Raw genomic sequence first — 22569 nt, 5'->3', positions numbered from 1 at the left:
GCTGTGGGGGCAAGTCCAGCTTCCACCAGGCTTTACAATTTGAACTACTGTATAAAAGATATACATCAGTATAACAATTGCTGTTTCAGCCATCTATTTCTCCCCCCTTCCATTTATATGTTCATCTGTAATTTCATGCTTAAACATCATATTTCTGTGATAGTATTTAAATTGATATGTTAAAAACAATTGTACTAAATCACTATAAACCAGGCATAGTGAACAGGGGGTGTTTTGTGATATTGTAGGTCAATCAGTACAATCCACAGCTGGCTTCTGCTGTAAAAACTTGCTTCCCTTGAGTTTAGAACTTAATGTGCTGAGCCTGCTTGCAAATTGGTTCCATTGCTGTGCAAATGTTACACCTATAGAACAGTTATTGTTTCACTTGCTGAAGGTGTGTCCAAAACAGCATAGTCTGCAGCAAAAGAAGAAGGAAAAATGAATTGCAGGTGTAATCCACATCATACCTTTTGATCTATTTGAAAGCCACTTCCTTTTGTTGTTATTGTTGTTTACACATTTATTTATTTTTGTACAGTTGACCTGGGAAGAATGGTAACACTGTTCTCCCCCTCCCCCCCAGGTCATTTTTCATCCCTCTCTTCTGTGATCAGAGTGTTCTTCTATTTATTTAAGAGATAGAATCATAGAATCATAGAGTTGGAAGAGACCACAAGGGCCATCGAGTCCAACCCCCTGCCAAGCAGGAAGTGAATGATTGCACCCATTCAGTGCCAGATCCACCTTTTTGTGTGTGTTTACTTTGGCAAGATGCTCTTCTGAGGCTCCCTTCCAACAGAGAGAGGATGTGTAGGAAATGTGGATTTGTACTGGTACACTGAGAGAACACCTCCACTACAGACTTAATTAAAGAGATTTAAAAGAAATTCCCTAGGAAGTAAATTTGTGAGTGGGACTAGAAATCTCTCCTGGTTAATTCTCAGCAGCATCACTAAAATACAGTTCCCAGGATTCTTGGGGGGAAGCCCAAGACGCTTAAAATGCTCTACAACTAATAAAATTTTGTAATGTAAATATGTTCTGAGGGACAAAAGGGACATGAAACAGGGCAGGTGTGGTGGGTTTGGATGCACCCCAAGGGGTTGTAAGCCTGCCCCCTTGCTCTCAAGAGGTGGCCTCAAATTGAGTCACACCAATGGTCCATCTGGCCCAGTATTGTCTGCTCTGACTGGTAATCCCTGTCAAGATTTCAGACAAGGAGGTTTTCCCAGTCCTGTCTTCTGGGGATTGAAGTTGCCTGTGATGCAGATGCTGTTCCACTGAGCTGCCTCTCACATTGCTAGGCTTGTCATACCAGTTTTTACCACACACCTTCATACACTGTTTCCCCTATCCTCACAGCTACTCTTGCTGTTTGACACATGACCATAGCTCAGTGTAATGGCTCATCCAGACTTCCTTTTGTGTCATGTTTCTAGGCACAGGTCTGCACTTTAAAGCTCAGTGTCTGAGCCCTAGACGCCCCCCTCCTTTTTGCCACAAAATAATTCTGCGGTAAAACCTGAACGGCCATTTGTTCAAATTCAGCATTAAAGGTAAAGGTAAAGGACCCCTGATGGTTAAGTCCAGTCGCAGACGACTTTGGGGTTGCGGCACTCATCTCACTTTACAGGCCGAGAGAGCCAGCATTTGTCCGCAGACAGTTTTTTCCAGGTCATGTGGCCAGCATGACTAAGCCGCTTCTGGCGCAATGGAACACCGAAACCAGAGCAGCGCACGGAAACGCTGTTTAGCTTCCCGCTGGAGTGGTACCTATTTATTTACTTGCACTTTTTGGTGTGCTTTCGAACTGCTAGGTTGGCAGGAGCAGGGACTGAGCAACGGGAGCTCACCCCTTCTAATCGGCAAGCCCAAGAGGCTCAGTGGTTTAGACCACAGCGCCACCCGCGTCCCGGATCAGTGTTAAAGAGCAAAGAAAAAAGCACTTTGACACAGACCAGGAGAGCCCAGTGTGAGGCAAAAGATAAATTTGGGTGAGCCCATGGAGAATATGCTGTTTAAACAGAAGGTCCAATTGCTGGCATCTTCATTTTAAGAGAATTTCAGGCAGCAGAACTTGGAAATGCCCTCCTCTGCCCAAGAGCTTGGAGAAGAATCTGCATCTGAAAGACATACTGGACTAGACAGGCCAAAAGTCTGACTCAGGGGTTTTCCAGATGGGTCTTTGTTGCAGGGTCAGTGCTGCTCATGGTGGTGATGGTGAAGTTGGGGTCTTTTTTGGTAGTATCCACACAATACAAACAGCATCAAACGCCAGCCTGTAATCTCCTGCCCTCTAATTTAATATGGATTTGCCCTTTCTGTGGAAATTCCAGCAGATTTTTAATAAATCAGTTGCCAGCTACATGTTTCCAACATCTGTTTATAATATTAAGTTCCTGTCCAGAAACACCAACACTCTGTAAGTTCTGTAAGTGGGTCTCTTTCTGGGGCCCAATTCTTAGGTTGTCCCTGCAAATATCTAACCCGCTTGTCTTGTTTTTCACTGTAATAATGCAAGATATTCCCTCCACCTCATAAAAATAAACATATCTAATGAGGAAAGTGATGGCATGGTCTTGCCGGCTGTGGGAGGGACCTTATGTTAATCTCTCCACTGTTTTCCCTGGAGTGAATCTTAGAGTTAGAGTTCCCTTTTTGTATCCTCCTGCTATCCTGGCTCTAGTGTGTGGCCTTGCCATCCATCAGCGCTAGGTTGTGTCTTCTCTCCTCACTACCCCCTTTGCCCCATCCAATATGATATAAGAGTCTAGAGGCGGTGGGTGAGAATCTGCTTACCTGAGTTTCTTTTCACTTCTGGGGTATAAATGATTTTTTTCTGGCCATATTGCCTTTGGAGCATAGTTTGGGGTGAGGCCTTGTCTTGGAGGTTCACACAGATCATATAATTGGATGGGAACATGAGGGCTAGTCCAGCATTGCTGCTCTTCAATTTTAATTGAAATTTGATGAAGATTGTAAAAAAAATTAATTATTCTTTGTATTTTTATTTATTTCATGAGCCACCCTGGGTTCTCTGGGAAGGACAGAGATCCATCAGATTTCTTAAGGGGTTACTTGGAAAGGAACAGGAGTTTCTGGCATGCAACTAGATTGACTGTTGCCCATGATCATTCATCACTTCTTCTCTCAGAAATGGCCCATGTGCCTGAGGCAGACAATCCAAATTATTCCTCACCCAGTGGTAAAAAAACAAAACAATGGACAATGGACAATTTGCTTTTCTTTTATTGGTATCTTAAACTCTTCTGCCTGAGGCAAGTTGCCTCATTCTGTCTTATTTATATATGCTGTTTATATATTGACATTTCAGGCTGACCTCTCAAAGAATTGCACATAGAATCATAGTATTGTAGCGTTGGAAGGGATCTTGACGGTCATCCAGTCCAACCCCCTGCCATGCAGGAATCTCAGTGGAAGCATCCATGACAGATGGACATCCAGGCTCTGCTAAAAACCTCCAAGGAAGGAGAGTCCACTGCCTTCTGAGGGAGTCTGTTCCCCTGTCGAATCGCTCTTATCATCAGAAAACAAAATTATTTACAGTGATGAGCATCAACTAAAAATGTATACCGTATTTTTCACACCAAAGGACGCACCGGACAATAGGACGCACCTTGTTTTAGAGGGGGGAGAACAAGAAAAAAAAATTCTCCCCCTCTCTGCGCACCGACCCCTCTTGCTCTCCAGGCTTCAGGTTCCTTTCGACCTACTCTTTGGGGCTGGCGGGGGGAAGCCCACCACCAGCCCCAAAGAGCAGGTCGGGGAGCAGCACAAAGGCGCGCAGCAGAGAGGCTCCTGCCATAGCCGTGCGTCACCTCTCCAGCCGGGAGAGGGTCGCGGGGCTATGCTGTCTTCGCTCCATAGGATGCACACACATTTCCCCTTCATTTTTGAAGGGGAAAAAGTGCGTCCTATGGTGCGAAAAATACGGTACATACATTAAAACCAAGAAGGCAAAGGACTGCTTGCCTCAAATAAGCTGTCTTCTTTTTCTTCCCTCGGGGCAAGATTATGGTGAGAGTTAACAAAAATGAGGTAGGGTTGGCCTTTACCACTTCAGCTCATGCTGTTTTTATAATTGCTATTTATTTGTTTGTTTACTGTTTTTACAGTGCAATTCTCTACATGTTTACTAAGAAGTAAGACCCATCGAGTTTCATGGGATTTAGAGTGGCCAGGTGTCCTACTTTATGAAAGCCAGTCCTCTCTTTTGAAGACCTCTCTTTAAAGGTGTCTTCTGTTTGAGGGCTGCCCGACCAAGTCTGTTTTACAGATAAAGAGCCATAACAAGGGAGAGCAGGGGCCCTGAATTTGCCCATCAAAAGCATCACCTGGTCAGCAGACTCAGAAGCTGAACAGATCACCTGGTGTCTTCCTCACTATGGTGAGATGTTCTGAACTCTAGTGGAATTTTAGCAATTACTGGTATTTCAAAATCTGCACCTGTACATAGAAAGAACCATGTGCAAATTTCATGTAAAATGGTGCCCTCTTTTCCCCCCTTTTTGTGATGCAAATTATTTTTGGGGGGACTTCCTCTCAGAGAGGTGTGTCTAGGGCTGCTGCCTTGGAGACTGATGATCTCTCACTGTATCTGTTCAGCCAGAGTTCTTGCACAACATCTTAAGATACAGGAAGGAAAAGCTTTGCAAAACCAACAAGCCTGTTCCCTCCTCCCCCCACACCAGTAGCAATTCTCCACACCAGTCTTGTGCATCCCTCCCCTCCATGGGCGTAGCCAAGGAGGGGTGGGGGACAGCTGCCCCCCATCAAGTAAATCAGTAAAAAATACTTGACTAACTGAGGTCCCCGCCCTATAAAGCCTGCCCCCGAACACAAATCCTGGCTACACCCATGCCCCCCTTTCCTTTTTGATATTGGGTGCACACATCTCTTTTCCATGTTCAGTAACAGAAATAAAAGAAGCGGGTGGGAGCTCTGCAGGCAATTTCCCTGCTACCCTGGCAGCAGAAGCCTTGCAGCAAGACTGGCCACACACACACACACACACACACACACACACACCTTCTCCATTGTATAGTACTGGATCTGGACACTGTTACTCCAGTTTTTAGAATGAAATACATTTCTTTCATGATCTGAGTAGAAACACCTTATGGTGGCAAGGAGATTAAAGAGCTTTAAGAATATATCAGTCTGCACAATGTCTTCTTGAGTATGCACCCTTGGCGAACGCTTTCAAGAGGTTGTAGGAAGGAGGAGGATGGAGCATACAGTGAGAGCCTGAGATAAAGTAATTATTCTTGATTTCATTACTGGGGGGAAAGGGTGCAATCCACATGGCACTCCTTCTGTATGCCTGTGCATTTCCGTGAACTTCCGCAGCAGAACCTCCCAGTGGATTGGGCCCTGCATTAAATTGCAAACCTGCATACTTCGTAGGGGATATGGTTTAGAAAATACGAGCCTGCCTGCCATTAATGCTGCAGTTTCCCAGAGGCATAAAGTTGACATTTTGTGGTTTTTAAGAATTTTAAGATAAAAATCTCATATCTTAATCATAATGTTTTCAGCAGTCTGGGATTGATGATCTAAGAGCTGGCTGGATAGCTACATTCATGTTGCCAGATGTCCCTCATATTAGATTAATGCCTCTTATGCTTGAATACAGTGGTACCTTGGTTTTCGAACGTCTCCGTTGACGAACATTTCGGTTTTCAAACGCCGTAAACCCGGAAGTAAATGCTTTGGTTTCTGAACGTGCTTTGGAACGCGAACCAGAACTGTGGCTTCTGTATTGAGATTTCTGTATTAAGTTTTCCATTTTGAGGCTTCCATACTGAGATTTCTGTTTTTGAACGTTTCAGAACTCAAGCTGTCTTCCGGAATGGATTACGTTTGAAAACTGAGGTGCCACTGGATTATAATCCCCTGGAACAAAATGGAAGAGCCTTAACATTTGTCCAGAAAGTAGCGATAGAATCTCTTGTCACCATTCACCTAGTGTTCTTGGTTTACTCTTGTATCTTACAAACTGGAATGGAGGAAAGTGTCCTGTGGAAAGGGGGTGCATTTCCCCTCGGAATCTCCCATCTCCAATAGAAACCCTGTAGTACTGTCGTTGTTGTTTAGTCATTTAGTCGTGTCCGACTCTTCTTGACCCCATGGACCAGAGCATGCCAGGCACTCCTGTCTTCCCTGTAGTACTACCTTCTAAGCTACTTAAACCTTTGTGGCTCAGGCAGTTCCCAGCTTGGAGATGCTTTGATAAGGCGGTGAAAGCACATATTTGAATGGCTGAGGCTCATGAAGCTAATGTCAGAGCCATGTCAGAGCAGGCCACAGGCCCATCTTGTCCAGCACTCTGTTCTCGCAGTGGCCAACCGGATGTCCGTGGGAAGCTCACAAGCAGAATCTCAGCACATCACCACTCTTCCCACTTGTGGTTCCTAGCAACACAGGTACTCAGAGGCTGTATAGAATCACAAAATTGTAGAGTTGGAAGGAAGCACGTGGGTCATGTAGTCTAAGCTCCTGCAATGCAGGATTTTTTTTTTGCCCAACATAGGGCTCAAACCCACAACCCTGAGATTAAGAGTCTTGTGCTGTACCAACTGAGCATACTGCCTCCAGCACTGGCTAGTAGCCACTGATAGCTTTCTCTTCCACAAATTTGTCTAGAGGCAAGGGAACCTCTCTCTGTAAAATGTGGCAAATGTATTTAATGGGTGCTGCATCCTGTTCCCACAGTGGCATCCAGATACCTTTGGGAAACCCAGAACCGAGCAGGGCATGAGCCCAAAGCCATCTCCTGATGTTGTTCTCCAGTACCACTGCCTCCGATTCTAGTCTAGTACACAGCCATTGTGGCTAGCACCCATGAACAGCTTCAGCCACCAATGAATTTGTCAAAGATTCATGGAGGAGTTCTCAAGTCCATAAGTTATTTTGTCCTATAAGACAGACGCTCAGTCCTGCTTGGAAACCACACCCAATAAGTAAGAAGGCCCTGCTGTCCAATCCCAGTTATGGTCTTGGTTTGTTATGGAGCAGGCGAAAGGAGAGACAGAAAGACCCTTTCCACATGCTTACGAGTTTTTCTGTTCCGTTATTTCCCATGTTCTCGGGGCTGAGCCTGATGCTTAAAAATGGGCTCTGGAGCCCTGCCATAGTCAGCTCTGGGCTCAGATCAAGCCCATCTCAGAACCCTCCCTGGGTGCCGTTTTTTGATACTGACTGAAAATAGAATGTGGAAAAATTTCCCTGCTGGGTGGTTGTACCGCCTGAGGGAACTGTTGTCTTTAGAAATCCCTGAAAAATTGGTGCTGAATAGAGGGAGAAAATGTCTTTTTAAAATAATAATAAAAAAGCCTTTGAGTTCTGAGGCTCTCCTTCCCCCCACGTGGCTCCACCCACCAGCACATTCAACTCCTGAAAAACAGATGGTGGATGGCGCAGCCACAGCTACGCAGGAGGCCTTGCCAAAGAACGTGCCGTCCACATTCCTCCTCCGCCAGTATTAGGCTGTTGCCCCATGGAACTAGGGGGTGGAGGTGGGGAGGGAAAGCAGCAGAGGGACATTAGCTTGGTTAGCACGCAGCTAAGGGCGGCCTTCTCTTGTGGCACAAATCTTGTCTGAACGTGGCCATTTACCCCTTGTCTGCTATATTTCAGAGTGTGTGATGCTCCTGTGATACTGCTAGCCAATTTTTTTTTTTGAGAGGCCAGCAAGAATCAGATTGCAGGAGATGATGCATTTACAGACAACTTGTACAAACAGTTGTGACTTGTCGAGCTCAGCACCCGCTTTACACACACTAGTCACATATTGTGCCCAAATATGTAGCAACTTGTTCTTTTTTATATAATGCTAGGCCTGGTCAAAGTTAGTGCTGGCATTAGACAGGGTAAGCCTAAGGTGGGGAGCTATTTAATGGTGAAAAAGCAGCTAATGTTGTTGATGATTTAGTGTACAGTGGTATCTCGGGTTACATACGCTTCAGGTTACATACGCTTCAGATTACAGACTCTGCTAACCCAGAAATAGTGCTTCATTAAAAATTTTAAAAAAAATAAAATAAAGTTTTTTATTGATACAACAAGAAAAAAGGGGGAAAAAACCACAAATACCAAATTACACACAAGAATAACCATAGACACATAATTTTCTTAGCAAACAATAAAACATCTATTGGTCTTAACACTAAAGACCCAACCTCCCGTCTATTCCATATTTCAAATTCATATTACTTATTGCCAATACACACTTTTATCATATTTAAACTTATTCTTAATAAATCTAATTTCTTATATCTACCTTGCAACTATTACTGAAGTTCCTCGAATGCTGCCACAGAATTTAAACTACTATATTTATTTTTCTGATATTCTTTGAAAACCTCCCATTTTGAAACAAATTCCTGTTTTGATTTATTCTTTATTTTTTCTGATAAACCATCTAAATTGGCATATTCTGTCAGCTTTTGGATCCAATCTTGTATAGAGAAATAGTGCTTCAGGTTAAGAACTTTGCTTCAGGATGAGAACAGAAATCGTGCTCTGGTGGCGCGGCGACAGCAGGAGGCCCCATTAGCTAAAGTGGTGCTTCAGGTTAAGAATAGTTTCAGGTTAAGAACGGACCTTCGGAATGAATTAAGTACTTAACCTGAGGTACCACTGTATTATTTATTTTTATCACAGTGCAGAGTGCCATTTGGACTTTCTGCCTCAGGCACCAAAATATCTTGGGCTGATGCTGCTTAGTGAGCTTCTGGAGGACTGCCTTTGGCTTGATGAGCTCCTGAAGTTCTGCAAGCCTGAATTACAGTTGCCCCAAGGTCACTGGGTGTCTCAAGGTGCAAGCTGTAAACAAAGCTCTCTTATAGTTGTGGACTGGACTAGCACAGGAATCTTACGGAGAGTGTCCTCCACTGCACCTGAGAGCAGCAGACACAGCTCTGGCCTCTGACGAAAGAGTACTCTCAGGTGGCTGACACCAATGCCTGGAGCATCTTCTACCTGAGATGGTCAGCTCTGTCTGCCTAATGGTAGGGCTCGTCTTCCCACATCCTGTGGTCCCACACTGCCTAATCCACCCCGGTAATTAAAAACAAATAAAGAAAAAGCATAGGCATATCTGTGCAGTGCAACTTTTGACCTGGTTTTTGTGTAATGCTGAGCTGAATTATGGTGTACTATGAGTGCAATAAAATAAAAAAATTCCTTCCAGTAGCATCTTAGAGACTAAAAAGTTTGTTATTGCTATGAGCTTTCGTGTGCATGCACACTTACTGGAAGGTATTTTTTTTTATTTTGTTTCGACTACGGCAGACCAACAGCTACCTGTAACTATGAGCGCAATAGTGTGCAGATGCTCAGAGAGAAGATGGCAGCTAATTTACTCTTCCTCCAGTCTTTCTGCTGCAGTGCTGCTGTGACCTAAGCCATGGTTTGGCTTGGTGTAGTTTTCAATCCCCAGCTCAGTGTTTGTCCCACAAGCTGTAACTGTTTGTTTGTTTGTTTGTTTGCTTGCTTGCTTGCTTGCTTACCTATCCATCTGACTGGGTGACCCCAGCCACTCTAGGCGGTCTCCAACAAATTAAAACACAATAGGACACCAAACATTAAAAACTTCCCTGGATGAAGGTTTGTTCTATGGCTTACTGCTCACGGTTTGTCTTGAAGAGACAAACCACGAGCCCCAATTCAGAAAACACACTAAATCATGGCTTCACTCATAGCAGCAAGAGTACCAGAGAGAGGAGCAACACGGCAGCGATCTCACTGGGAGGCTACACAGTTTAAACGAAGCCATGGGTTGGCTGGGTGTTATGTGCAAACTGGGCCCATGTATAACGTGTAGTTTGATCCTTTGTTTGGGGGCTTTGTTTTCTATTGTGTTTTTACTATTTTTTGTTGGGAGCTGCCCAACGTCACCCGGGCAACCCAGTCAGATGGGAAGAATTGTTTGTTTGTTTGTACCTCCTCCAAAATACTGCATGTGCTACACTCCAACATGAGCTGTGAATTAAGTTTAGCTGTGATAGATCCAATTTTGAGAAAGAAGTACTGTAGTTAAACCTAGTGCTCTAGTTGAGAGTACAGAGAGTGGCCACACATACTCTTTCCAGATGTCATTTTAGACTGCCGGCATGCTTGGGTCTTGTGTTAGCTGTCTTTTTGATATTTTCTTAAAGAGCCTGGAACTAGAAATTGTGTGCTTGTAATAAACAAGCAGGATGCGGGTGGCGCTGTGGGTAAAAGCCTCAGAGCCTAGGGCTTGCCGATCGAAAGGTCGGCGGTTCGAATCCCCGCGGCGGGGTGCGCTCCCGTTGTTCGGTCCCAGCGCCTGCCAACCTAGCAGTTCGAAAGCACCCTTGGGTGCAAGTAGATAAATAGGGACCGCTTACTAGCGGGAAGGTAAACGGCGGTTCCGTGTGCGGCTCTGGCTCACCAGAGCAGCGATGTCACGCTGGCCACGTGACCCGGAAGTGTCTTCGGACAGCGCCGGTTCCCGGCCTCTTTGAGTGAGATGGGCGCACAACCCTAGAGTCTGTCAAGACTGGCCCGTACGGGCAGCGGTACCTTTACCTTTAATAAACAAGCAGGATGAGGCTGGGCGGAGGTCTAGAGTCCCATCCCTACTCAGGTGGCTGGTCTGTTTTTGGGCTGACCTGCTACAGATTGCAGATGGGGAGTCTTGGGTGACTGAATGTTCCTGCAGACAAAATAATTCTCTCTACATAGATTTATTTTTTTTAAAAAAAAACTATCTCCACATAGAAATTTAGAGTGTTGGAGTGGTGTTGGTGATGGAGACTAGCTTTCTGTGTGGTGGGAATTTTTTATGTGGAGGAGTATTCAATCAATATGACCTCTCATCTGCAGTCTGAAGCACTTTAGCCCAGATGCAGGTTTGCCACCTGAGTGGGAAGTTGGCCTAAGACTTTGGGAGAATGAGGTAGCAGGCTGCAGAGAAGGCATTGTTTGCTGCACTTTGCAGGTGCTAATTGGTTATTTTTAAGCCTAGCAATTGGTCCTAGCAATGTCATAGACATATGTACTGCTGGCCAGTTGCCATAGCGACATCCCTCACACTGTCATGTCAGTTTCCAAGGTGGGGTCAGGTGCCTGTGGCTTGACACATCTTGGGTTCCTGATGGAGGCAGTTATTTCAGGCGGAGGTGTCATCCCGCTGCATTGCATTATTGCCTCCTGCTGGGCGCTTGCTAGGCTCTTCCTGCAGAGTTCCTCTGGGGGAGCATGGCTGCCCTTTCCTCACCCATGCCGGCTGCCTGCTTCGCTTACGCGGACATCTTTCTGCACTTGCCCACCTACATGCATCCATGCCCATCTTTCTAGGCACATGGGGCCACTTCACAAGACCATACAGAAAATAGGCTAAAGGCAAACTTCTGCTGTTGAAGTTAAGCAGATCTGGCCCTCTTAAGTTAGTTAGACGGGACACTGACTTGGACCCACATCTGAGCCACTACTACATATGATAAGAGGGTTAGTTTGCATCTTCCTGTTGATCATTTCATGACTGCAACATCAAGTTGTTGATTTGCATGTGCAAACAGGCAATCTCAGACCCACCAGAACATTACTGGCAACATTCATGGAAGTTCATTCACAAATTTGGTACGGTTAAGTGAGAGAGTCTCTGAGTAGGACCAGGGAGACCCGGGTTCAGATCTTTCCTTGGCCATGTAGCCCACTGGGTGATCTCCTCTCTCAGCCTGACCTATCTCAACAGGGTTGTTGTGAGGCTAAGATGGAAAGAAGAGAAGTGTATACAGAAGTATATGGACTCCCGGTGGCAGGATGGGATCAAAGTGTAATAAATAGATTAAGCTGCCAGTCATCAGTGCCTGGGCTGTGTGTGTGTGTGTGTGTGTGTGTGCGCAACACTCATTTTTCTTAAATCTGATGACTGGTAGCTGAATGTGGGAACTGATTCTGTATAAAAGCCTTGCATTGTGAGATGATGTTGTGAAATGAAAGTTTCATCTGTGGATAGTGTATCTGTGACGGTCCCATTCACAAGTAGCTCGTTGATGGGGCAACTGCCAAATAATTACTAAATTGTACCCCAAGCATATAATAATGAAGTGTAGAGAAATGCCAAGTGGGGCACATGCATATGTGAAGTAGGTATAACCTCTTTGGAGGAAGAGCAAAGTGTCTGCATGATGTTAAACAGTAAGTAGGTATCTTGAGATGTGAGCTACTTGAATCTGCTGTCATAGATCTGTATGCCTGTGTTGTGTTTCTCCAGCTTACACCACCATTTTCTAATACAACTGCTTTCCTCTCACCAAATTTTTAAGGCCATTTGCTATGTTTATCACAGCTTTCAAGTGAACATAACCCTGCAATTTCCAGCTTTTCATTCTAAATGTTGAGATTGGGCATTACCATTTTCTAACAGCGCCTGAGTGACACTAATATATGCTTTTGACCACTTCCAAACTGTGTTGACGTTGTTCCAACTGAGTTTGCAAAGGAGTTGGAGGCAGAGCTGACCTCGTAGCCTGATCAGGCATCATGTGTATAAGAACCCAAAAGGTCATGCCCCGTAACAGGTGTGGAGCTTAGCAAAGTTTAGCAGATGTTCAGTTGCAACAAGGGGAGTGCAAGGCGATGTCTTCTTAATAAAGTGTTAATGGCTCTGAAGGAGGTAAGCTTAGCTGCTGAAGGAGCCATGTGGGGTTTTGCCCTGTGAATAGTGGTGAATTGACAGAAGCAGAAACCACCCACCTACTTCCCATGTGCATTCCAATGGGTCTCTGTTCTACAAAGTGGAGAAATTCATTTTAGCAGAGTGGAGGGTGGGAACCATCAAAAGTGATGTAATTCTGTTCACTTCTGTACTCACTTTGAATGCTCACACTGATAGGGCAGAGGCTGTAAGCTCCAGCAGCTATTTGAAAACGCAGAGCAGGTCTCACAGGCCAGGGCTACGATCTGGAGAGGCACACAGTACAGCAATCTTGGGGGGGGGGCGGTGTATTGGATTGTTTGCTTGATTTTGTTCTAGTTTTTATCATGTATTTGTGCTTTTATATTGCATTTATTTGTTGTGAACTGCTCTGAGATCTGTGGATGAAGGGCAGTATGCATATTTAATAAACAATAATTTGCTGAAGCTAAGGGGGTCTGGGTCTGATCAGTGCCTTGATTTAGAAATACCAGGGGCTTGAATCTGGGAGTTTCTGCCTGCAAATAATGTCATCACTGAGCTCTGGCCTGCTCCTTCTAACACCTTGGATTTCAGGTGGAGCAGTTCAGGTCAATGGGGCCCTCCAAGCCTCTCTAATGCAGCCCTCAGGACTCCCCCCAGGCCACACTTGCCCCATGTCCTCCTATGGACCCTCTTCAGTTGCTTTTGCATGTCCAGAATTGTCAGGATGCTGTCAGCGGCTCCCAGCTGGTTGCCCAGGAAAGTATAAGATAAGAAAAAGTTTCTTACAGTCCTTTTTTATTTCAGTCTTTCCAGAGAGAGGCTATAGAACCCAGCCTCCTGGTTAATGGCATTGTCCCGAGTGAATGAGGTCTCCTCATTCATCATGCTCATCATCTCCTCTACGGGTGCTGCTACCTGCCCTCTGTCTTTGAGCTCTTTGCTCTCCTACTTTTAAGGCTCAGCAGGTTCTGGGAGATGGAGGGTCTGGAATGTTTTCAATGATATGTCAGCCAGGTGTTGCTCTGGCTCTCCCATGGTTTCCCAGCTTTCCCCCTCATCTGCCTCTGAGCTGTGACCTCCCTCAAACCCCTGTCTATCTTGTCTTCCTCCTCCTCCATGGAAGGGTCAGGATGGCGAGGTCACCTCCACCATTCCTCCTCCGCCCAGTCCCTGACAGAATGTGCCATTGAACTGTAATGACAACCAGGCTTGCCTGGTTGGAGGGAGATGGGTATGGAGAGTGTAGCTTACTGTGCAAGGTTAAGAGTTGCATCCATTCCTCTACCCAGGTTTTGCCTCTTGCACGTGGCCCTTGAGAGGATGCCTGTGAGGGCTGCAAAGTGTTCCGTTCCCCTGCCTTGTGCATGCATTTGAGTGACCTTTTCTTAAATTGGGAGGAAGGGTTTCCAGACCAAAGGGTGTGCCTTCCTCCGGGAAGCCTCGAGACCAGCCTCTTTCCCCTTTAGGAAGCAAGCACAGCCTCTGCGCGTGTGCTTTGAGAACGTCACCAAATCAGTCCATGTACTCACTGCTTGTGCCTGTCCTCTCCTTGCAGATCCTTACTCCATCGCAGGCAGCGATGGCAGCATCTCTGCCTCCGTGGCTTCCATCCAGCCGCAGGCATCCAGCAGCTCGGCTCCCAGCTCCCCCGCCTCCCGCCACTCGGTCAGTACCCTCAAGAAATGGCTGACCAACCCCGTGCGCAAGCTAAGTGCCGGTGGGCTACCTCGGGGCGAACGCCCACTCAGGAAACAAGAGGGCCGGGCTCGGCGGCACGGGCGCCAGGAAGATCGCAAGAGCATCGACTTGGGCCTTCTGGGGCAAGCAGAGGGGGCCTTTGCTGTCCCGCCGCAGGAGTCGGTAGGCACGGTGAGAGCAGAGAAATGCCTGTCTTGCCATGAGCTAGAAGCTGTCTTGTTTTCCCTTCTGGACTAGCCAGCCACAAGCCCCCTGCAGATGAGTTTAGGCAACTGAGACAGAAACATGCCAGAAGCAGGGGGGCGAACATCCTACGCAGGTATGCCCATAGAGCAGTGTCCATCAGCTTCCACCAAACTAGCCATGCTGTCTGATGGGAGTGGCAGGCAAAAACATCTGGAGGGTGTGCTAGGTTGGCGGAGGCTGTTGCAAAGCAAACAGAGCACCTCTCTGTGGTGCAGTGGGTCAGTGTCTCTGGCCATTAACCAGAAGGTTTGTGGTTCAAGCCCACCCAGGGCTGTGGGCAGGTTTCCTGCATTGCAGGGGGCCGGGCCAGATGACCTTTGTCATGCGTTCCAGCTCTACAATTCTATGATATCAGTTGGACAAGTAAGCCAAGCCATGTGATGTAAGAGAAGACCACCAACAACCCCCCTCCATAATCTGCCCAAGGGAGCAGGGGGGAGGAAAATTGCAAAGCCAAATGTGGTCATTGGTGAAATCCTGAACACGAGCAGAACTCATTGACGACACCCATCACTGAATTGTCCCAAGGAATATGTAAAATGACAGATCTCTGTGCCATCCAGCATTCTTGCTTCATTGTGGCTTTTCTTTATGTCCGCAAGAGGTTTGGAAAAATAAACCTCTAATATATTGTGTGTGAAGAAGAAGGTGTGGGTTTCTCCTTTCTCATCCTAGCAGGTAACTACTGAAGCACCAGAGCTAAAGTACTTTCCCCTGCATGAATCTCCCCTGGTTACTAATTCTCCTCTGCAATTTCAATCCGTACCGGTTCTCTTCACCCTTCTCCTGCAGAGAGGTCGCTGAATTTCATTTTAATATGGAACCAGGCTGGGGAATGTGGAGGTCTGTCCTGTGAAGCTTGGTTGGCACTGTGTACCTGGCAGCAGCACTTAGCTCTGGCACTGCAAATCAGGGGTTGTCAACTTGGTGCCCCCCAGATAATGGGAGTTGTACCGCACAACATCTGGATGGCACCACATTGACTAGCCCTGCTGTAGACGGAGTTGTAGGGGGAACAGGAGGGGGAGCCAAAGGTCCATAGTGCCGATAAGACCCTTTGCTGTTTGCGGGCTGAGAAAACAATCTCTCTTCCTCTCCCCCATTTTGTAAGTTGCTCATCTCTGTGCTGTGATAGAGGATGTGGGTGTCCTCTGACATACTGTAGCTTTGAAGCACACCCTTTCCCCCAAAGAATTCTGGGCAGTGTAGTTTGCCTTTTGCAGAGTTGCCGTTCCCAGCAACCCTGAGCAACCTACAGTTTTGAGGGAAAGAACGTGCTTCAAATATAAAGGGTTTGTGTCACAGTCACAGCCTGATTTCTTTCCTGACACCAGATGGGGAAAAAAACAAAAAATGTTTCTGGGCCCATCTGAAAGTGCTTTCTAGTGATATCCTCATCCAAAACAATAAATTAATCCAAAGGATTGCCTTTTCTAATACGAGTCTACCAGTTTAAGGAGATCTTAAACGGAAGCCAACAGTCCCTGAAATATCTGGTTGGAAGCAAGGTGAGGGCCTTTCTGGTAGCTGCACCCAAGCTTTGGAAATTCCTAAGGGAAGCCTGCCTGAACACATTATTTTGTCTCCCCCTCCCAGTATAAATTCCATTTTTAACCCTTTTGTTAAGGGTTTTAATTTTGTTGGAAGCTGGTTGTTTTTATCAGGTTCCTTTGGGTGACATTTAGAAATCTCTGCTTCTGTTGGGGTTTTATTTGGGGGGGGAGTAGATTTTTAAGGTGTTGGTTTTTTATTTCATTGTTTTACCTGATAGTTATTGGACTCTTTTTGAGCAAAGTGAGGATATAAATCAGAACACCCATATGCAAACCCGAAACACAATATTTTTTCCGTTTTTGACAAAAATTGTCTAAGTTTACATGACTGGTGCCTGTTCCATTTCCTTGTTCTCACCCCCCATTGTGCCTTTTTGCTTTAAAACCAAACGCCATTGAGATACTTAAAATCCCAAATAATGGAAGGAGAATAGATGGTGCATAATTAAGCAGTTGCACTTGATTTACATAATTCTGATTGAAGGATTTAAGTATCCCAGTGGGAAATTTTGGATTTTTAAAGAATACTGGAGGAGGCAGAATAAACAGTCCTGATTACTCTTAAAGGCTAATGTTGCTTTATTCTTGCTGCATTAGGGTCAAACTACCTGAGGGGAGGGTTTAACCCCTCCCATGCCTCTGCCAGGACATTTTGCCCCTCTGCAGGGCTTACTTCAAGCTGTCAAACACAGCGGGGGGGGGGGGGATGGAATAAATTAAAAATGGTCAGGGAGGGGCATTTACAGGGGTTAATTGGTGGGTAGGGGGAAACATGCCTTGCCCACCCACCAGCCGTCCCCTGCCGATTTCCCTACCCCTGTATATAGGCAAAGGAAAACACTGAAAATAATAATAATAATAATAATAATAATAATAATAATAATAATTATACCCCGCCTTTCCGGCTGGGTTTCCCCAGACACTCTGAGTGGCTTCCAACAAAATATTAAAATACAATAGTCTTTCAAACATTAAAAGCCTCCCTGAACATGGCTGCCTTCAGATGTCTTTTAAAAGTCTGGTAGTTGTTTTTCTCTTTGACATCTGGTGGGAGGGCGTTCCACAGGGCGGGTGCCACTACCAAGAAGGCCCTCTGCTTGGTTCCCTGAAACTTGGCTTCTCACAACAAGGCCCTCGGCGCTGGACCTCAGTGTCCGGGCAAAACGATGGGGGTGGAGACGCTTCTTCAGGTATACTGGACCGAGACCGTTTAGGGCTTTAAAGGTCAGCACCAATACTTAGAATTGTGCTCGGAAGCTTACTGGGAGCCAATGTAGGTCTTTCAAGACCGGTGTTATGTGGTCTCGGCGGCTGCTCCCAGTCACCAGTCTAGCTGCCGCATTCTGGATTAGTTGTAGTCTCTGGGTCACCTTCAAAGGTAGCCCCACGTAAAGCGCATTGCAGTAGTCTAAGCAAGAGATAACTAGAGCATGCACCACTCTGGTGAGACAGTCTGCCGGCAGGTAGGGTCTCAACCTGCGTACCAGATGGAGCTGGTAAACAGCTGCCCTGGACACAGTATAGACCTGCGCCTCCATGGACAGCTGTACAATTAGGATCCTTGTGCCCTGGCCTTCAGAAGGCAAGGGGCTGTTCGAATTTTGCTATACACATTTGTGGAAAGGTGCTAACAGAGGGAACACTAGTTTGATCTGTAAATAGTACGGACTGGCAAATGCTTGCAGTGGTGGCTGGTCCACCAGAGCGGGGGAGGCACTGCTACACCAACCTCACTTTGCTCCTAGCACTTGCCTGCCTTTTTCTTCTTCCAAGAGTGGCACTGGCTGTTAGCTTCCTCCTCCTTAGGGCTCATCCAGACTTCCTTTCTTGCTAGGCTTCTACATCTGAGCTTCAAGGTTCCATATCTGAGCAGTTTTTGTTGTTGTCGTCGTTCTGGTCCTTTCCCTGGGAAAACCCATGTTTACCACTGAATCAGAGCAAACAACAATCATAGTTTGCTCTGATTCAGCAGTAAAATGTGGGTTTTCTCCAGGAATGCGCAGGGTAAAAATTAAAAAAAAGCTGCTCAGAAATGGATCTTTGAAGTAGAGACCTGTGCCTGGATAAAGTAAAGGTAAAGGGACCCCTGACCATTAGGTCCAGTCGTGGCCGACTCTGGGGTTGCGGCACTCATTTCGCTTTATTGGCCGAGGGAGCCGGCGTACAGCTTCCGGGTCATGTGGCCAGCATGACTAAGCCACTTCTGGCGAACCAGAGCAACACACAGAAATGCCGTTTACGTTTCCACCGGAGCGGTACCTATTTAGCTACTTGCACTTTGAAGTGTTTTCGAACTGCTAGGTTGGCAGGAGTTGGGACCGAGCAACGGGAGCTCACCCCGTCGCAGGGATTCGAACCGCCGACCTTCTGATCGGCAAGTCCTAGGCTCTGTGGTTTAACCCACAGCGCCACCCGCGTCTGGCACAATAGAAAGTGCCACACTCCCGTTTGCCCCGTTGCCTAGAGCAGGTCCAAGGGGTTTTCCGCTTGACCCACACTTTCTAGGAACAGGTCTGAGTGACTCTCTGCCCCCCAAACAGCAGGACCTCAGGAAGCATGGATAAACCCCTGGTCCCAGTATTGGTTCCTGCACAACTGAGCAAGAGAGAAGAATGGGGAGAAATTGAGAATTACATAGTTGGCTCTGCCTGTCATTGGCTCTGGCACCTCCCACTGTTGGCTTCCATGCCTTCTGCCCTAACACTACGAACATGGAATTTGGATGGCAGGTTCTAATACTGCAGTTCTCGTAGGATGACTGATGATTTGGACAGGGATGTGGGGGGGGGGAGAGAATTCTCTGTGGCCCCCAGAAGGCTGAGCTGGGCTGCCACCCTTGTCTAACATTCTTCCCTTGCATTACAGGATAGCACTGCTCATCTCCCAGACCTTTCCCTGTTCTCCAGCCAGCTAGAAGGGGATGGCTCAGGAAAAAGCACCCAGGTGAGCTTCAGGGTGATGGATGGGAGCAAAGTAAGAGGCAACGTTGTCTTGCACCAGGTTGAGGGGGCAACAATCCCCCCTCTTCTCCATGGGACCCCAGAGAGGCCTACTGTAGCTATGTGTCCTGCTTTACAGAGAACAGTCCTCTATTTTGAAGGTGGGGGGGGGGCAGTCCTATATTTGAAAATGTTCTCTTTCTGAGGGCTTCCCAGTCCATGCCTAATTTAAGGGCAAAAGACCATAAAAGGGAGAAAGCAGAGGCCTTGAAGTTGCCCATCAGCAGACTTCAGGAGACACAACTAGCGATTTTGCTCTTGCCCCACTTCTTTCCCAGGCAAATGCCAGTCCAGAGAAATCCCAAACTGATGTTTGCTGTGATTGAATGCTAAAGAGTGGTTTGGGGAGGTGGGGGGCTGCAAACAAGAGGAAGTGTGGAGAGGGGCACACAAGTCATTTTATGTCTTCCCCACCGTGGTGAGATGGACTGTATTTCCACAAGCAATTTCATGCAGATTGGTGTCCCTTTTTTGTGACGCAAATCATTTGGGGGGCTGGGTTGTGTCTGTGCAACGCATAGCTGGCCATCCTAGAACAGGCCCGTCAAAGCACCAGATTGTTTTAATGCCAGCAAAAATAGCAAGATGGAAAATGCTTCAGGTTCCAACAGAAACTGATTATAAATAAAACAACTGTGGAATGTGGTGCAGTTAATGAAAATGACTTTTTTGAGTATGACTCGGAAAAGAGGATGATATCAAGTAAATATGAAAACAAATGGCATGTGTTTATAAATTTTTGGAATTAATCTGAGGATTATGAAGACACGTTGCTTGGTTCCTTCACGGTTCTGTAAATGAATTTGAATGGTTTGTTTCTTTCCAATGTAGAGCCAGTATATAGGGCTACATAGCTGTCATAGATAGATAGATATAGATATAGATATAGATATAGATATAGATATAGATGATATAGATATAGAGATATAGATATAGATATAGATGATATAGATATAGAGATATAGATATAGATGATATAGATATAGATATAGATGATATAGATATAGATATAGATATAGATATAGATATAGATAGATATAGATAGGCATTTTGAATTAAAAAAAACAATGAGAATATGTTTAGGTGAATGTCATTTGATTTGCGGTTTATTTGAAATGTTTTCCTCCAAAATTAGTTTTCAGCTCTATTTCAGCACTTAATCAGTCACTCATTTCCAAAAGCAGGGTATCTGCTCCAAATTGGAGAAGTGTTCCTGGATCTATGATGGACATTCTTTCCTTCCCCTGGTCTTTCAGAGCCTGATGTGCTGTGAGTGAGCTTAGGGGAAATAGAAGATCCTGCTACACCTTCTTGGCCCACACAATATATTTTGTGTCTCATCATGGGTCCCCAGTGCCCCTTTCCCCAGTTAATCCACCCAATGTGATATGTTGTAAGCTCTTCTCTCTCCCCCCTTTCTCTCCTGGCAGGGCCCTGACTCTTCTCTGCTCCTTAGTGACCCTCCAAACCCCGAGCCCACTTCACAACCTCCTATGCCACCCCCAGCCTCTGAGGAACAGGAAGAGGAGGAGAGGCTCAGTGCCTTAGAAAAGAGTATGTAAGTGATTTCTCTTGTGCACCGACTTCCAGGCAGCAGTGGGAAGGGCAGGGGGAGGAGCAGCCTCTGCTGGGGAGAGCAGATGCGCAGACCTGGTGGGTACCAAAACCCACCCACAAGCGCAGCCACTATTTCACAAGTTTAGCGGATTCAGGGCCTTGGCGCCAAGTATTTTGAACACATGCCCCATAAAAGGTAGGCAGCTGTGTGCCTCATTTTTTCACTGCAAGGTCTTTGTGGAGTGGCCCCTGGCTGTCTGCATATTCATGCCTAAAAATGTATTGAGTATGATGGGTGAACCATGGCTGCGTAATGTTGGCCTGCTGCCTCTGTAACATGTTGAGCAGCTTGCTGGCAGGGGCCATCCTGTGGGTCATGCATGGGCCTGTGTTGAGGAGCTTGCTGGCAGCGTGCCTGTGGCCTTGAAAAGGGAGACTGGAGGGGGAAATGGAGGGGAAGGGGGTCACGCAGTGAGGTTCCTTCCCCTTAGACCTTGCTACTTCCTCTCCCCTGCAGGTTTGTTCTCAGGGAGTTGATTGAGACTGAGAAGATGTACGTGGAGGACCTGGGCCAGATTGTGGAGGTGCCAACATCCACTCCATTTTAGGCACTGATTCCCCTCTGTCCACCAACGGGGCCGTCTCCAGATTTTTGTGGGACCTTGGGCAAGAACCTGCTTGTCTTCCAGTGAGAGAGCACACGGCTTGCTGCTCACCTCTGTGTTTCTTGATCCGACCTCCCTGTTGTTGTCCTAGGAACCTAGGAAGGAAAGGTGGAGGAAGGATCAGGCTCAGTCCCAAGAGCCCACAGTGGGCTTCCCATATACCCAAGGCCCCTACCTAGGCTGCTGGCTCTTGCCACATCCCACCAGTCTGTTCCATATGCTGGTATTTTAGTAGTTTTATGCCCCACCCTTTCTGAAAGAAATAAGAGTGTTTCCACCGCTGCCCACACAGTGTTCCTTCTGGTATCCAAAACCACTGCCTTCTGTGAGCAGAAATCTCCCCGCTTTTCACACTTCTGCCCGAATGACTTTTGCCTGGCAGCAACATTGACCACAGACAATGTTAAGCAGAGTTTAATCTGAAAAAGTACCGATATTTGGACCCCAATAAGGATCTAGGCTTCTTGTTCTTCCTTTTTCGTTTTAAAAACAAGGGAAGATCCATGTGGCATTTAACTAAGTTTTCCTCAGTGTATACTAGGGAGACCTAACTAAGGGCTCATCCACACGATTTCTAGTCACAAATTGTAGAAATTATTTCCATAACTTGATTTTACATGGATAAATAGTCCCCCTTATTTGAGCTGAACTTGCTGTCGATCAATAACAATGATGAAAGATAAAATATTTTTATTGAAAGATGTTCCAGTAGCACCTTAAAGACCAACTAAGTATAAGCTTTCTAGGTATGAGCTTTCGTGTGTATACACACTTTATCAGATGCTCTGAAGCAGAGGTCTCTTCAACCTTATAGCTGTTGATTACTGTTAATGATGGCAGTTGGTTCCACAGGAAAGGGCAAGGGATTTTTAAAGGGATGGATGACCAAAATTAGCTTTAGCATGTATAATGGGACATGAATCCAATATCTCTATTCAGACCAGGTCTCTCCATAGTTTTTAGTTTGGTAATGAGTTGTAATTCAGCAACTTCTCTTTCAAGTGTATTTCTAAAATTCGTTTCAATAAGACAGCTACTTTGAGATCTTGTATAGAATGTCTTGGGAGACTGAAGTGTTTTCCTGTTGGTTTCTCTGTTTTATGATTCCTGGTGTCAGAAAAAACAGAAAAACAAAAAAGTTCTGATTTTTACAATCTGACGCCAGGAGTCATAAA

At 46.1% G+C, this 22569-nt stretch overlaps 1 protein-coding gene across 12 annotated transcripts in view; it reads left to right on the top strand.

The window, feature by feature from the left end:
- The window catches only part of ARHGEF25 (Rho guanine nucleotide exchange factor 25), a 71954-nt gene that overhangs the window by 28161 nt on the left and 21224 nt on the right, over positions 1–22569 (top strand). For 9 of the 12 annotated variants that reach the window (XM_083428245.1, XM_083428241.1, XM_083428237.1 and 6 more), the window contains 4 exons: positions 14232–14545; positions 19039–19116; positions 20603–20730; positions 21247–21313. In XM_083428245.1, coding sequence (XP_083284371.1) covers positions 14232–14545; positions 19039–19116; positions 20603–20730; positions 21247–21313 — 587 coding nt within the window. The remainder of the gene's footprint in view (positions 1–14231; positions 14546–19038; positions 19117–20602; positions 20731–21246; positions 21314–22569) is intronic. The other 3 variants (XM_083428246.1, XM_083428242.1, XM_083428240.1) reach the window with 1 other exon arrangement.

This window comes from Podarcis tiliguerta, assembly GCF_965153285.1.
Source record: "Podarcis tiliguerta genome assembly, chromosome: 2".
In the NCBI taxonomy this organism is placed as follows: Eukaryota; Metazoa; Chordata; class Lepidosauria; order Squamata; family Lacertidae; genus Podarcis; species Podarcis tiliguerta.
Note: the sequence above shows the minus strand (reverse complement) of the source record. Positions and strands in the feature narration are given on the sequence as shown.